Below are 14,482 nucleotides of genomic sequence, written 5' to 3' on the forward strand. Positions count from 1 at the left end.
AGCTCGCACACATCAGTGTACCCTATATCCTTGACTAAGTCATTCACGAAGAACCTATTTAGGGTATCGACATTCACTCGTTCAATCTCTGTTTTCTCACCCCCAACGTAAGCCAGTCTGCCATCATCACCCTTTTCAAATTTTCCTCTGTGACTAATGACTAACGTAATGTGGACAGTTGCCATCTGCAAACAGACAAACCCTAATTAACAACCAAATCATAGCAACTACAAGCACACCCTAATGAAAACCCAGTTTCCACAACCATGCATCGAAAACAAGAAAACCATGACATAGAGATCAACGGTTACTACTTACCTATGGATGACACCACGCAATTCCACCCGCTGAAACGAGCCACACCAACAAGCACCCTCTCTTTAATACGGAGATTATCGTCGGCCTGGGAGGTTTTCTATGAGTTGTGAAGATGAACAATTTCTTCCTAGGTCTCTACCCTTTGTTCTCTGAAACGCGTGAAGATGGAAAACCTTTGCTAACTGTTCATTTCTAATTTCCCTTTCTTTTTCAAAAAAAAATTCAAAATTCAAATATTTTTTTAACTAATTGTAATTATAATATCCACGTGTGCAGCCCCCAAGCCATGTCACGCCGTGAAATGCCACGTAGGGAGTGTTACTGACGGAGTCAACGCCGGAATACGGATTGGTTAGTTTCGTCCCACGGAACTCATGATTGATGGATACATTTGGTAGTTTCTGTCTCTTGTGGGTAGATTTGTCAGCGTTTTCAACTTTCATGGGTACAAATGGTAGTTTACTCATAAAAAGGTGAATTAAATTGTGGGCCATAGGGGAGATATAGGTTTTTGAAAAAAAATTCATAAAAAACTGTGGTGCTAAATTTTTAAGTTTCTAAAAAGTTACAATATTAAATACCTTTTATTTTTCTTCAAACTTCTAACACATTTTTAGCTGAAATCTAGTTGAGATAATATATTAGTACATTTTTAATTGGTAAATATTATTCTATCTTTTCTAAAATAATATATAAATTATCTTTTCTTATGTGTCACATTCTAATTTGATGTTTATTTTAATACATTTGTTATATATTTATTAAAATATTAATTTAAAAATTTTCTTATATTAACTAAATTCTCAACTAACTAAAATATTGATGTGACAAATTAAAAATAAAAACACAAATTAGTGTCACCGTGAAAATTTTCAATTTAAAAAGTTTATCGTGTCAAATAGATTTTTAAATTTAAAAATTTATTCTATATAATTTGGTTTCGAATTATATAAAAAAATTAAAACACTTTATATCTTGTTTTTTAAAAATTAATATAGCTAGTTTGCAATTAATTTTTATGAAGGTCTGGATTTTTATTTAATTTTTGTTAGAAATCAAAGATTTTATGTGAAAAATAAAAGAGTAATATATAACATTATTTTTCAAATATTTTGTTAAATTTCCAACAAATTTTAATGACCCGAAATCAATTTCTTATTTTTTATTTTATTAGATAAATTAGTCATCCAACAAATTCTACTAAAAATTTAAAATAAATAAACATCCATTAAAATATGACACATCATAAAAGATAACTTATATGTTATTTTAAAGAGGGTAGGATAGCATTTACCTTGTTTAATAGTATATATATAAAAAATAATATGTATAACAAAATATGAGTATATATAATATACCGCAACTTATAAATATCAGAAGCATTTTTTTAAAAGGAGTACTAGGGAGTCAGCAACTTTTGTGATTTGTAGCCATCAAGTAGCCATCAATGATAATTTTAATGGTGTGAGATTGGTGTGAGAGTTCATCCAATGGCTCATGTTTCGTTTGCTGGTTACATAATGGCCAGAATTTAATAAAGTTACCAACTCCTAGACTTTTTCTTTTTTTAAAATAAATCACGAAATACAAGATTCTTACTTCATCAAATAATATTTTATTTTTAATTTTGAAAATACTAAAAAAGGAGAAAAACAAAAAAAAAAAAACAAAAGTGAAATACATGATTTAAAAAAATAAATAAGTAGAGTAGAATGTGAGAAAGTTTTCCTACATAAATCAAACAAGAATTTTTCATAAATACTATGGCAAACTTCTATTTCTATTTTAGGATGAGCGTGTTTTTTATTAGTGATTATGAAACTTTCTGATGTTGAATAAATAACTTAATCGAACAAAATGAAGAGAAGACAAAGTTTTTCATCATAGCTTAGAACAATGTACTCCAATCTCTAAAAGAATTATACTCCAATCTCAAGAAAAGAAAGAATAAACTAATATTGTTTGTCTTAGTTAGGGTCTAGATTCTAGAAAGCGAGGAATCTGTCCTATGCAAATATACAAATCAGAAAGAGCTTCTCTTGTTCAGATTTCCAATGTTAGTGGCTCTTCCAAGTACCATTTTGATAGTGACATGCAAGAACTTTTACCAGCGTTCCTTTTGAGTAAATTCCTTTTATGTTCTTCAATGAAATGCATGCGATGGTTTACTTCATTGTTGAGTTCATTTTCAAAATCTTTAATTTTATATATATATATATATATATAAAAATATTCAAATTTAACAGTATTTTATATCTATATATTTAAGGCTTTTTATTTAAATAAAATAATAGAAGATTGAATTTACGTGAATTCCCTAAATGAAATTTTAAAACGTGAATCTCCTAAACTATATAATATATAAATTATTTCAGGATGATGTGAGTTAAATAATACATTAAACATGTTACCCTAGGACGATTTATACATAAAATTTATAGGACAAATGCACATAAATTGTCCCAGGCCAATGTATTTTTTAAGTTGTATGTAAATCGTTCCATCTTAACATGAGTTACGTTTTTTCACCTAAAGCCCACAATCCTAGCACGATTTACGTGCAAATACACAACCTCAGCACCCAAGCACGATTTACGTACAAATTCAAAACTAATAGATATATTTAGGACATAATTTTAATTTGTACTTAAATATTTAGGTTGAATGTTAATTTCTTAATAAATTTAAGAAGTGAAAATTTTAATTAGTTAAAAAAATGAATATAAAAAATGATTTTGTTACAACAAAGATTTATCTTTTAAAATAAATAAAAAAACTTCATTTAAAAGACTAAATTATTGTGTATGAATAACTCTATTTTTATTTTAAAGACAATATCTAAAAAAATTAAAGAATTTAAATGTTTTAAAATAAGAAAATTATTAAAATGATAAAATAAAAATTAACATTATTAAATTTGTAATTTTATAAAATATATTTTTTATTATTTTAATTTTAAAAATTAATTTTTTATTTTATTATTTTATCAATTTATTCAATTTAAAAATTTTAATCAAGTATTAGATAGTTATATCCAAATTTGTTTATATTATGTTCAGATAGTTATATTTTTTTTTATATGTCTAAATAATTTATGAATATAAAAATATTTTTATTTTTTGAATTAGGTTTTAAAATTGAGGTAAACTCATTTTAGTTTTATTAGGATATTGAAATGAATTTGATCTATATCTATAAGTATTCACACAATCAATATTTTACAAAATTTTACAAAATTAATTTTAGTACATCAAGTACTCAACTCAATTATTTTTTTTTTTGTTAAATTCTACCTTTGCAATGTATTTTATTTTTTCACTTCATTTTTATGCTGGTGTTACTTATATCCTCTAAATATTCAATTATTGATTGTTATTTGGCCAAATTAGTGATATTCTCTTGACATAAAATATGTTATCCAAAGAATTTATTATTCGGTTTTAGAATTATTCTAATATTTAACTAATTAAAATTTTTACTTCCTAAATTTATTGAAAAATTAATATTCAACCTAAATATTTAAGTATAAATTAAAATTATGTCTAAATATATCTATTAGTTTTGAATTTGCACGTAAATCGTGCTTGGGTGCTGAGGTTGTGTATTTACACGTAAATCGTGCTAGGGTTGTGGGTTTTAGGTGAAAAAACGTAACTCATCCTAAGGTGGGACGATTTACATACAACTTGAAAGACACATTGGCCTGGGATGATTTATGTACATTTGTCTAATAAATTTCATGCATAAATCGTCTTAGGGTAACATGTTTCATACATTATCTAACTCACATCACCCTGAAACGATTTATATATTATATAATTTAGAGGATTCACAGTTTAAAATTTCATATAGGAGATTTACGTAAATTTGATCTTCTATTATTTTATTTAAATAAAAAAGCCAATATTTAAATATAAATTTATAACTTGGCCACTGTCATATAATCATATTATTCATTTTAGAGTTTTTTTCGTTCTTTATTTTTGTTTTTTTTTTTCTTATTTCTCTTCGATTCCACAGTGCTAGACTGATAGAAGATGTATAATTATATCTGAAGTTATTTTTCATTAATTTTTTTTTCCGTTCAATGCTTTTCTGTTGTTTATATATATAAAAAAATAATTTAATAAAAGTCCTTTTTTTTCTATTTATCAAGATAATTGTCTTGCTAAATTAACAATAGAGTAGAAAACAAATCGGTCCCTGACCTTTTTTTGGGATATTTTCGTTCTTAACTATTCAAAAATATTTTTAAGTCCCTGAACATTCGAAAAAACCTGAACGGATCAGTTCTTCCGTCCAAATACCTCCGTCATGAATTCTCCACTTGGCCATGAATTTTCCGCATGCTTTTTTTTCTATTTTTTCAAGTCATTCTTGCTTTTAAAACTTTAAATCACTCAAACAAACATATAAATTTTCTACCAACTCTACCCTTTATTTATTTGGTTTTATTCATATAAATTTTATTTACTTATTATAATTTTTTTTGTTCATATGATATATATTGTTGGTTGTAATTATTATATATTATGTTTATATAAAAAAATTTCACTTTTTTTGTTGTTTTCATGGTACTTGTTACTGTACTTTATTTTCGTTTTTATTATATAATAATGATAAGTAATAAAAGAGTCATAATAATAAAAATTTATAGTCCAAAATGATACTAAATTAAAGAGTACTAACGGTACTAAAAAAATTATAAAATATTTTCTTTTTGTTTGATATTTTAAAATATATATATAGTACTCTTTTTCATATTTTTATTTTTTATGGAATTTATTTTATTTATATGATTAATATTTTTTATATTTTTTTTAGTGTTTAGCTTTTTATGTATATTATATGAATTTTTTTATTATATAAAAATTTTTTATCATATTTTTAATTATTTTTTATGTATTTTATCAGTATTTTATTAGTATTTAAAGTTTTGAAAGCAAAAATGACTTGAAAGAAATGGAAAAAAAAATATGCAAACTGGAGAATGTATGGCCAAGTGAAAAATTCATGGCGATGCGTTGGCGTGGGTAGACGTGACCTACGCGTACGCGTAAGAGGGAAGCTTGCCAGGCGTACGCGTGACAAACATTTTTCGTTGGGTTGACGGAGGTATTTGGACGGAGAGTCCGTACAGTTTTTTCAAATGTCAGGGACTTAAAAGTATTTTTAAATGGTCAGAGATAAAAATGTCCGCGAAAAAAAAGTGAAGGACCGATTTGTCTTTTACTCTTAACGATAAAATTAACGGAGTAGCATGTCATCATTATTTGTATTCAAATACATAGTAAAATACATATTCACATGAAATTGTAATCATATATATTATGGTTCGAATCTCCCTATATTTGGTAAAAAAAAGAAATTGCAACGATATATATATATTGTAAAAATAATTATTTGTATCCATGAATTTTATGAACATTTAAAAAAATATCTATTAAACAAAAAAAATTAACGTTATATCCATAAAAGATGAAATTCTATGTGACAAAAATATTTAAATTTTAATTTTTTTTTGTTAATTTTTTAATAAAATTTATAAATTACTCGTATTCTTTATCTTCAACCTCAACTATATCACCGTCTCTTTTTTAAAAAATTTCAAATTTTCACAACTCTCTATTGTCACCAAAACCACAACTTCTGCCAGATTTGAGATTGACATCGTGTTCCTCTACTCTGTCTCGTCGCGCCAATTTAAGATTTCTTTTTGCTACCCAAATCCAAATTTCTAACTTAGTATATTCTCAAATTAAAACAATAGACAAAAAGAAACCAAAGGATCTCCCCAAACCAACTTAGTTTCGCCCCCTCCTACCGTCGGTAATTTCTCCTCGCTTTTTGCCGCTGTGCTGAAATTAAGCATCGCCCTCGCTTCCACTGGCAGATTGATGGGAGCCTAAGGTGGCCATGGTCCCCCCAAAATTTTTCAAAAAAAATTAGTAAACAGAATAATTAATAATATTAAATATTTTTTATATATAATATTAGAAAAAATAAATATAAGTTACAAAATTTTGTAAATTAAAATAACTAAAAACTGTACTATGTATTGAATATTTGGATTATTGTTGTTCTTGTTAACAAATAACCCATTCTAATAATTAATAAAAATGGTTTTATTATACTAGCCCAATAGACAATAGCCCATATTATTAATTAAAGTAGCACTAGTACATCTTTCAAACATTTTTTTCAATACATCAGAAGCATCAGCGCCACTTTTCTCTCTTTTTTAGTGGCTTTCATTTGTGTAGGCTTTTGGTCTTCTACTCTTCTCATTCTAATTTTCTTTTCATACCAAAACAAGACATATGAAGACAAACCATTGAAGATTTGAAGTGAACAACAAAATATTAACCATCTCAATTTTTTTAAGTTAATAATAATGTCAAGTATTATTTATATTATTTATTTAAAATAATTAATTTTTTTTATAATGAACAGTGTTTAAAGATTGAAGTGAGGACAAAACTTAATAGAGTTATTTTTGGGTGAGACTTGGAATAAAAAATAATCAGGTAAATCAATAACTTTATTTTTGGTTATTATATATTTGTGTTTCTAAAATTATTTGTTATTACTCAATAGGTTTAATATTTTTTTTTTAAAAAATAACATATATGCAATTATTTTTATTTTTTTTTAGATAGTTCAAATTAAAAATATCAAAGATGAAAACAATTCACTCATTTTTCAAGAGAAAAGAGAGAATATATGATGAACAAAATTCAGCTTCAGATTCTTTGAGTAATATTCAAAATATTATTGAACAACCTAATATACAACTTGTGACAGAACTTGTTGAGCAAGATATTCAACCCCCTGCTTCCAAAATAACAAGGATTAAAATAGATCAAGTTAATATTGATACATTGATGCGTGATCCTGGAAAGCGTCCGCAAATTTGGAATTATCCTATCAATCAACAAGATGAAATCCGTAGAGCATACATAAAGTTTGGACCATATCAATTTATTATGGATGAGTACCCTCTTTCTGGTCTAGAAAGTTATCCTCGTCGTTTCAAAGCTCATTGCTTTAAGAATTTTTCTTGGCTAGAATATTCGCCAGAAGTGGATGCTGCATTTTGTCTTCCATGTTATTTATTTTCTAGAAAATCAAGTCCATTCACATCAGGAGGATTTCGCAATTGAAAAAAAGTGAATAATAGAAAGGATTGTGCATTTTTATCTCATGTGGGTAAATCTCTTAATTCTCCTAATAATATTGCTGTTAAGTCTTGTAAAGATTTGCTTAATCAGTTATGTCACATTGACAAAGTATTGGCTAAGCAAAGCTCACAACAAGTTTTAAGCAATATATTGCGTCTTAAAGCCTCTATTGATACTGTCAGATGGTTAACGTTTCAAGCTTGTGCTTTTAGGGGACATGACGAGAGTCATGAGTCTCAGAATCAAGAAAATTTTTTTGAAATGTTAAAATTATTAGCTTCTTACAATAAAGAAGTGGATGCAGTTGTCTTGGAGAATGCTCCTCAAAATGCAATATACACATCACCTTCTATTCAAAAGGAAATTCTACATGTTTTTGCTAGAAAGGTGCAAAATGAAATTCGCAATGAGATTGGTAATGCAAAGTTTTGTTTGATTGTTGATGAAGCTAGAGATGAATCTAAAAGAGAACAAATGGCACTTGTTGTTAGATTTATTGATAAGCATGAATTTGTCAAAGAAAGGCTAATAGATGTTGTTCATGTCAAAGATACTACTTCTGCTACTCTAAAAGAAGAGATTTGTTCTGCATTATCTCATCACAATCTCAACATTCAAAATGTTCGAGGTCAAGGGTATGATGGGGCTAGTAATATGCGTGGAGTGGAAAGAGTTACAAGCTTTAATTATTCAAGAATGTCCTTATGCATATTATGTTCATTGCTTTGCTCATCAATTACAGCTAGCTCTTGTTGCTGCGGCTAAAGAAGTTGTTGATGTTCATGCTTTTTTCCAAAGTTTGAGTAATATTATCAATGTTGTGTGCTCTTCTTGCAAACGCAATGATGAATTACAATATGCTTATGCAACTGAAATTTTTCATTTAGTTGCAACTAATCAAATTGAAACAGGAAGGGGAGCAAATCAAATTGCCACATTAAAAAGATCAGGAGATACCAGGTGGAGCTCTCACTTCAACTCAATTTGTAGCCTTTTACGTATGTTTGGAGCAACAACTTCAATTCTGGAAGATTTGACTACTAATAGATCTACATATTCTCAACGTGGTGATGCTACTTATGCTCTTAAATCTTTATTATCATTTGATTTTGTTTTCATTTTGCATATGATGAAAGAAATCATGGGAATCACTGATAAATTTTGTCAAGTATTACAACAAAAATCTCAAGATATTTTGAATGTTATGCATCTGGTTTCTAGTACAAAATCATTGATTCAACAGTTAAGAGATAGTAGTTGGGGAGCACTTTTGGAGAAAGTTAGTTCTTTCTGCAATGATCATGCTATTCAGATACCTGATATGGGTGCTTCTTTTAGTGACATAATTCGGTCTCATCGTAAAAAGGATGTTGTCACTGGTGAACACCACTACCGTATTGACATTTTTACTAGCGTGATAGATTTTCAATTGAAAGAGATAAATAGTAGATTTAGTGAGCAAGCAACCGAGCTCCTCATATTGAGTACATCTTTGGATCCTAAAGATGCTTTCAAGTTATTCAGTATTTGCAACATATGCAATCTTGCAAAGAATTTCTATTCTTTAGATTTTTCTGAGCAAGAAAATATTCAATTGGATTATGAGTTACAACATTATGAACTTGATGTGGTTAAAGCTCCAGATTTGCAGGATTTGTCTACTCTTGCTGAATTGTGTCAAAAATTGATAGAGACAGGAAAATCAAATATATATCCTTTAATTGATAGATTGATTCGTCTTGTTTTGACTCTTCCTGTGACAACAACAACAACTGAACGGGCCTTTTCATCTATAAAGATTATTAAAACAAGGCTTCGGAACAAGGTGAAAGATGAATTTTTAGCAGATTATATGATTGTATATATTGAAAAGGAGATTGCTTCAAAATTCAATTCAGAGATGATAATTGATGATTTTAGTTCCATGAAGCATCGTCGAACAAGTTTAAAAATACCAAAATCTTAAAGTATGTAGTTAAATATTGACTTTTATATAATATAATTACTCCTTTGATATATATGCTACAAATCATATTTTGTTAATTTTTTGTTATATTTTATATTTAATTTGCCCCACTCTTATGAAATTTCTGGTTCCGCCACTACTCGCTTCCTTATTCTCCGAGAACAACCCCTTTCGAAACAAGCCTACTCAACCTTCTTAGGAATCAAACAAACAAACACAAATTCCTAACAATGTTGGATCCGCACACCACGACATCGGCGAGGAAAAGAGGAAGAGAAAAACTTTAGAGAAGAAGTCTTCCGCTAATTTCGCAATCGAAACTTTGAAGAAGAAGAAGAGGAAGTACCACGAATTAATTGAAGAGGGTAAAAACTTTAACCTGGTAATTGAAAAGAACGACGAGAAAAAGGAGATGAGTGAAAGAAGAAGAAGAAAAGAGAAGAGCTTGAGAAGGAATGAGAGGAGAGGAAATATGGTGCTGTGGTGGATAAAGAAAAAGAAGCGTCTTTGTTAAAGAACAAAAAAATTGGATAAAAAAAGAGTGTGATAGAATTAAGGTTGAAGATAAAAGGTATGAGTAAATTGAGAATTTTATTAAAAAATTAATAAAAAAATTAAAATTCGGATATTTTTGTTACACAAAAGCTACCTTTGATAAATATATCGTTAATTTTTTTGTTTGATAAATATTTTTGTTTGTATTCACAAAATTTATAGGTACAAATAATTGTTTTTCTTATTTTTTCCCATCATGCAATGAATAGTTTTAGACCACATTATTTGCTTTATGTTATTGTCCAGACCCATCAATAAAATGTGGCTGCCTCTGTGGTCCAACGCTTTCCCCAGAAAATTAAATGGTTCAACAAATGCTCAACCAATTCGATAGTTACTTGCTCAAACAATTTGTATTTCTTTTAATTTTCTGTCTTGCTTTGTATATTGTTTTGCACATGTCATTCTTAAAATCGTGTAACGATTGAATGTAAGAAAATAACAATTTCACCTTATATGATCTCTTCATATATTTTAAGATAAGGAGTATTTTAGTAGTTTAATTTTTATGCTTTGTAAGCATATGAATTTTCAGTATTGAAATTCATTAAACGTTAGTGGTATAATATAAATAAAGAACTGAAAGCAGATTTATCCTAATAGTAGGCAGCATAGGATCGTTTAAATAAGATTCGGAGTTTGAAATTTGTTAGTGTGACATTTATATATTCTTATTAAAAGATCATGATCATTATCAAATACGTAATCTAAATTCTAAATCAAGTTCAAATTAATTGAGTGAACTACTAAGTCGATTTTTGTTCACCTTTTAAAATGATAATGTCATTCTAATGGAAATAATACACCATTTTTCCTTGAGAAAACACCTTTGACAGAAAAATAAAATAGACACAATCACAACACAAGAATTTAACGTGGAAACTCCAATTACCGGAGAAAAAAATCACGGCCGTTGTCAAATGACAACCAGAGAATATCACTATGTGAAAATTGTTACAACACATAGAAGCAGAGAAGTCACATTTGCCCCACATCCAAAATTTGAAGCTCACATCGAAAACTCAGCGGCGCACATTGAAAACCCAGAGAAGTCATCTTCCACCGCCCGTTCGTCCACGCCACCTTATTTAAATGCTAGAATTGATGATTTTGGATGTGTTTAAAAAATAATTTATATATAACAACATATTTTTAGATGTGTTATAATTGAAAAAAAAAAATTTTTATGAACATACCATTTACATCTTCTTACTTAAACTTTTAAATTTTGGATGCGTTTCAAAAATAATTTATATATAACATTATATTTTTAGTTGTGTTATAATTGAAAAAAAAATAATTTTTATAAACATACCATCTACATCTTACTTAAACTTTTAATTTTTTTGTGCATCTTTAATCAAACTAATTAAGTATGAATTATTTTATTTGTACCAATTCTATTATTAAAATCAAATAAGATCAACCTAGTTACAATTAAATAAAATAGATTATTATGTTTATTTTTAAACATAATTAAAGATGTTAATCATGATATTTCTTAACATACTAGGATAAAATAATTAAAAAAATACAAAATAGATAATCACATAAATAATGGGGTAAAGAATAATAATAATCATAATAAAATATAAATGAGTAAAGTATCGTTTTTGTCCCTAACATTTGGGGTAAATTCTATTTGTATCCCTAACGTTTAAATTGTCCTATTTGTATCCCTAACGTTTGTAAAAGTGATTCAATGTTATCCTGCCGTCAATTACACATCATGAGTGCTTTAGTTTGAGTTTTAAAAATCTCTTCTTCAAGTTAGAATACAAATGTCTGGGATAGAATCGATGATCTACTCCAAAAAATAGCTCATCAAATGTTGAAACTAATTCCTACAACATTTACATAATTCACTTTTCTAGGGACATAATTGAATTTAAACACAAATAGTGGGTATAATATTAAAATCGAACACATCCAAGTGAGACCTAATTGAGAATGAATACATCCAAGTGAGAATAATTGAAAAATATAATCTGATTTGTTAATATAATTGATAGTAGGATAACATTGAATCACTTTTATAAACGTTAAGAATACAAATAGGACGATTTAAACGTTAGGGATACAAATAGGACTTACCCCAAACGTCGGGGACAAAAACGATACTTTACTCAATATAAATTTAAAGTAGTATATCTCACGAGGCTACTTCCTCTTAAGCTGGAGAAGTTTGAGGAGGAGAAGAGCTCCGGACAGTAGACTACGAATTTTAGTCTAACTGGACTGGAGAAGGGTGGCGTAATGAATTTTAGTTTTGGATATCTAGTTATTGGTGATAATAGAAACGTAAAAGAAGAAATTAACTCTAAAGTGGGTAAGAAGTTAGAAAAATTTTAGAGTTTAAAATTTAAATTAATCTTAAATACTGATGTATATCTAAAAAATAAAAATATATTTTAATTAAAAAATAATTAAATAACATTAAAAACTGACTAAAAATTAAATTTTGTTGTACAAATAGTATTTTTCAAAAACAAATGACCACACCAACTTCATATGAAAAACTAAACTTAAATTGTAGTACTAAACTTTAGATGGCAATTAATGAGCATATGCAAGTTCTTTTTCAAATTGAGTGAAGTTCTTTACTTCTTCATTGCTATTCTTTATTTTTTCTTTTTTAGCTTGCTACTTGCTAATGCAGTAATGCTAACAGAAGATTCATAAGTTGAGCTTTGAGGGTCAAATTTTTGAATTGGAATAAAACAAAACAAATGAATAAGAACCATTGAGCAGCGCAATATGATAGTGGAGAGATGTCAGAACTGAGAGCCATGAAAAGCTGAGAATTTAAAGTACTAACCAATTTCCACATCAGGGATGGGCTCATAAATGTTTGCTTAAATATCGACATTTAATTTCCACTTATAAGGCCATGAATAATGATAATGATTTTTGATATTATGACTAAGTAGATCTCATCATATGACATCGATTTTTACGGTTTACTAAATTACTATGCAATATGCATCAAACTGTCTTAAATGAATATTGTATTTTTCACTCAAGAAAAAAAAAAAAAAAACATGAATTTGATTGATTAAATGATATTGATTCAAGTGTAACTCATTCTCCACTCAAGAAAAAAAATCGTTGTTTAATTACGGTGTATCGGCGGATAACAGAGATTTGAATTTTGAAAAAGTGTTGGATTTTCCACGCGCTAGGCGCGTATTGTTCTTGGTCAATGCTCCAAGCATCCAGTGTCCAGCACTCTCAGCAGTTCGCAATTGCATTTACTGACGAACCAGTATGTAGCAAACCCAGGCATATTCTTTTCCATACCCATTGGTCATTGCTACATTCGAAGATATTCCAAGGAAAAAACATGTATTTAAAAATTATAATGCGCAGAAAAAATATATTATCAATAAAATTCAATTTATGTATTGCTCTAGGTTTAGATAATTAGTTCTAACAAAATAAGGAAACTACTAATGTTGTATTTTTCTTACGTAGTTGCTATAGGCTAGTTGGATTTATTTGTATACAATTTTTCAACGAATAAATTTAATATTTAATTTTTAAATAGCAATATTGGTTAATGTTTTATTAGAAAATTATTTTGTTTTTTTAATCTTTATGTTTTTGAAGATTTAGACTTTAGTATTAGAACTTAATATTTGAGATTTAAAATGTAGTATTTAAAATTTATAATAAAATTAATTAATATTAACTGATAAATAATTAATTTTTTAGTTAACTCTTTTTCAATCACATATATTATAAGAATACTGATATCCTATAATTTTTTAGAATATTATAATAATATTCTATATTTCGTTGCAACTTTTGTCAAGTATCTTTTGTATAATATTAAATATAATAAATATGAGTAATCATTCAAATAAATTTTTAGTAAAGTATTTTAGTATTTAAAAAGCAGAATTTGATGTTGATTTAACGTGAAAATTAAAACTTTTAAAGAATAAAATATTCAATTGAAAGTTTTTTAAGATTTAATTGAAAATAAAAAATATTATATGTACTAAAAAATTAATTATTAAATCAATTACTAATATATTTATATAGTTTAATTTATTTTTAATATATATTTTATATTTATAGTTAATTTTAGTGATTAATTTTAATGTATACTTAATATAATTTATTTAAAATATTATCTATGTAAATATTAAAGATAAATATTATGGTATTTATTATTTAGTATTTAATTTTCGTTTAATTTATTTTTTGTGACAAATTTTAAATATTTAAAAAATTAAATATTAATTTTAATAAATTAGACACTGTCTTTTAAATAATTACCTAAATAATATTATGGTGAGTGAAATTAAAGTTGAAAGTAAGAATAAAAAATAAAGTATGAGTAGTGTGAAATACAATAACGTTAAGATGACAAAAAAAAAAGTCAAAATTTATTTTATTTAATATTTATTAATTATCATAATAATTAATAAATACTAAATAAAATAAATTATAACTA

The 14,482-nt window shown here is 27.0% G+C and overlaps 1 protein-coding gene across 1 annotated transcript; it reads left to right on the top strand.

Annotated features, from left to right (window-relative positions):
- Nucleotides 1–266: 266 nt before the first annotated feature.
- LOC112778619 (uncharacterized) lies at nt 267–9,170 on the top strand. The gene is made up of 4 exons (XM_025822920.1): nt 267–410; nt 7,590–8,144; nt 8,242–9,014; nt 9,143–9,170. The coding sequence occupies exons 1-4, from the start codon at nt 267–269 to the stop codon at nt 9,168–9,170; spliced, it is 1,500 nt and encodes a 499-aa protein (XP_025678705.1).
- The last annotated feature ends 5,312 nt before the right edge of the window (nt 9,171–14,482 follow it).

Source organism: Arachis hypogaea, chromosome 19, assembly GCF_003086295.3.
Source record: "Arachis hypogaea cultivar Tifrunner chromosome 19, arahy.Tifrunner.gnm2.J5K5, whole genome shotgun sequence".
NCBI lineage: Eukaryota > Viridiplantae > Streptophyta > Magnoliopsida > Fabales > Fabaceae > Arachis > Arachis hypogaea.

Excerpts from the sequence above, each read along its gene's own strand:
- LOC112778619 (XM_025822920.1), top strand. The coding sequence starts at position 267 with ATGCATCGAAAACAAGAAAACCATGACATAGAGATCAACGGTTACTAC. Across the intron at positions 8,145-8,241 it reads GAGGTCAAGGGTATGATGGG|CTAGCTCTTGTTGCTGCGGC; the intron begins GCTAGTAATATG and ends CATCAATTACAG. Across the intron at positions 9,015-9,142 it reads GATCCTAAAGATGCTTTCAA|ATTTGCAGGATTTGTCTACT; the intron begins GTTATTCAGTAT and ends TTAAAGCTCCAG.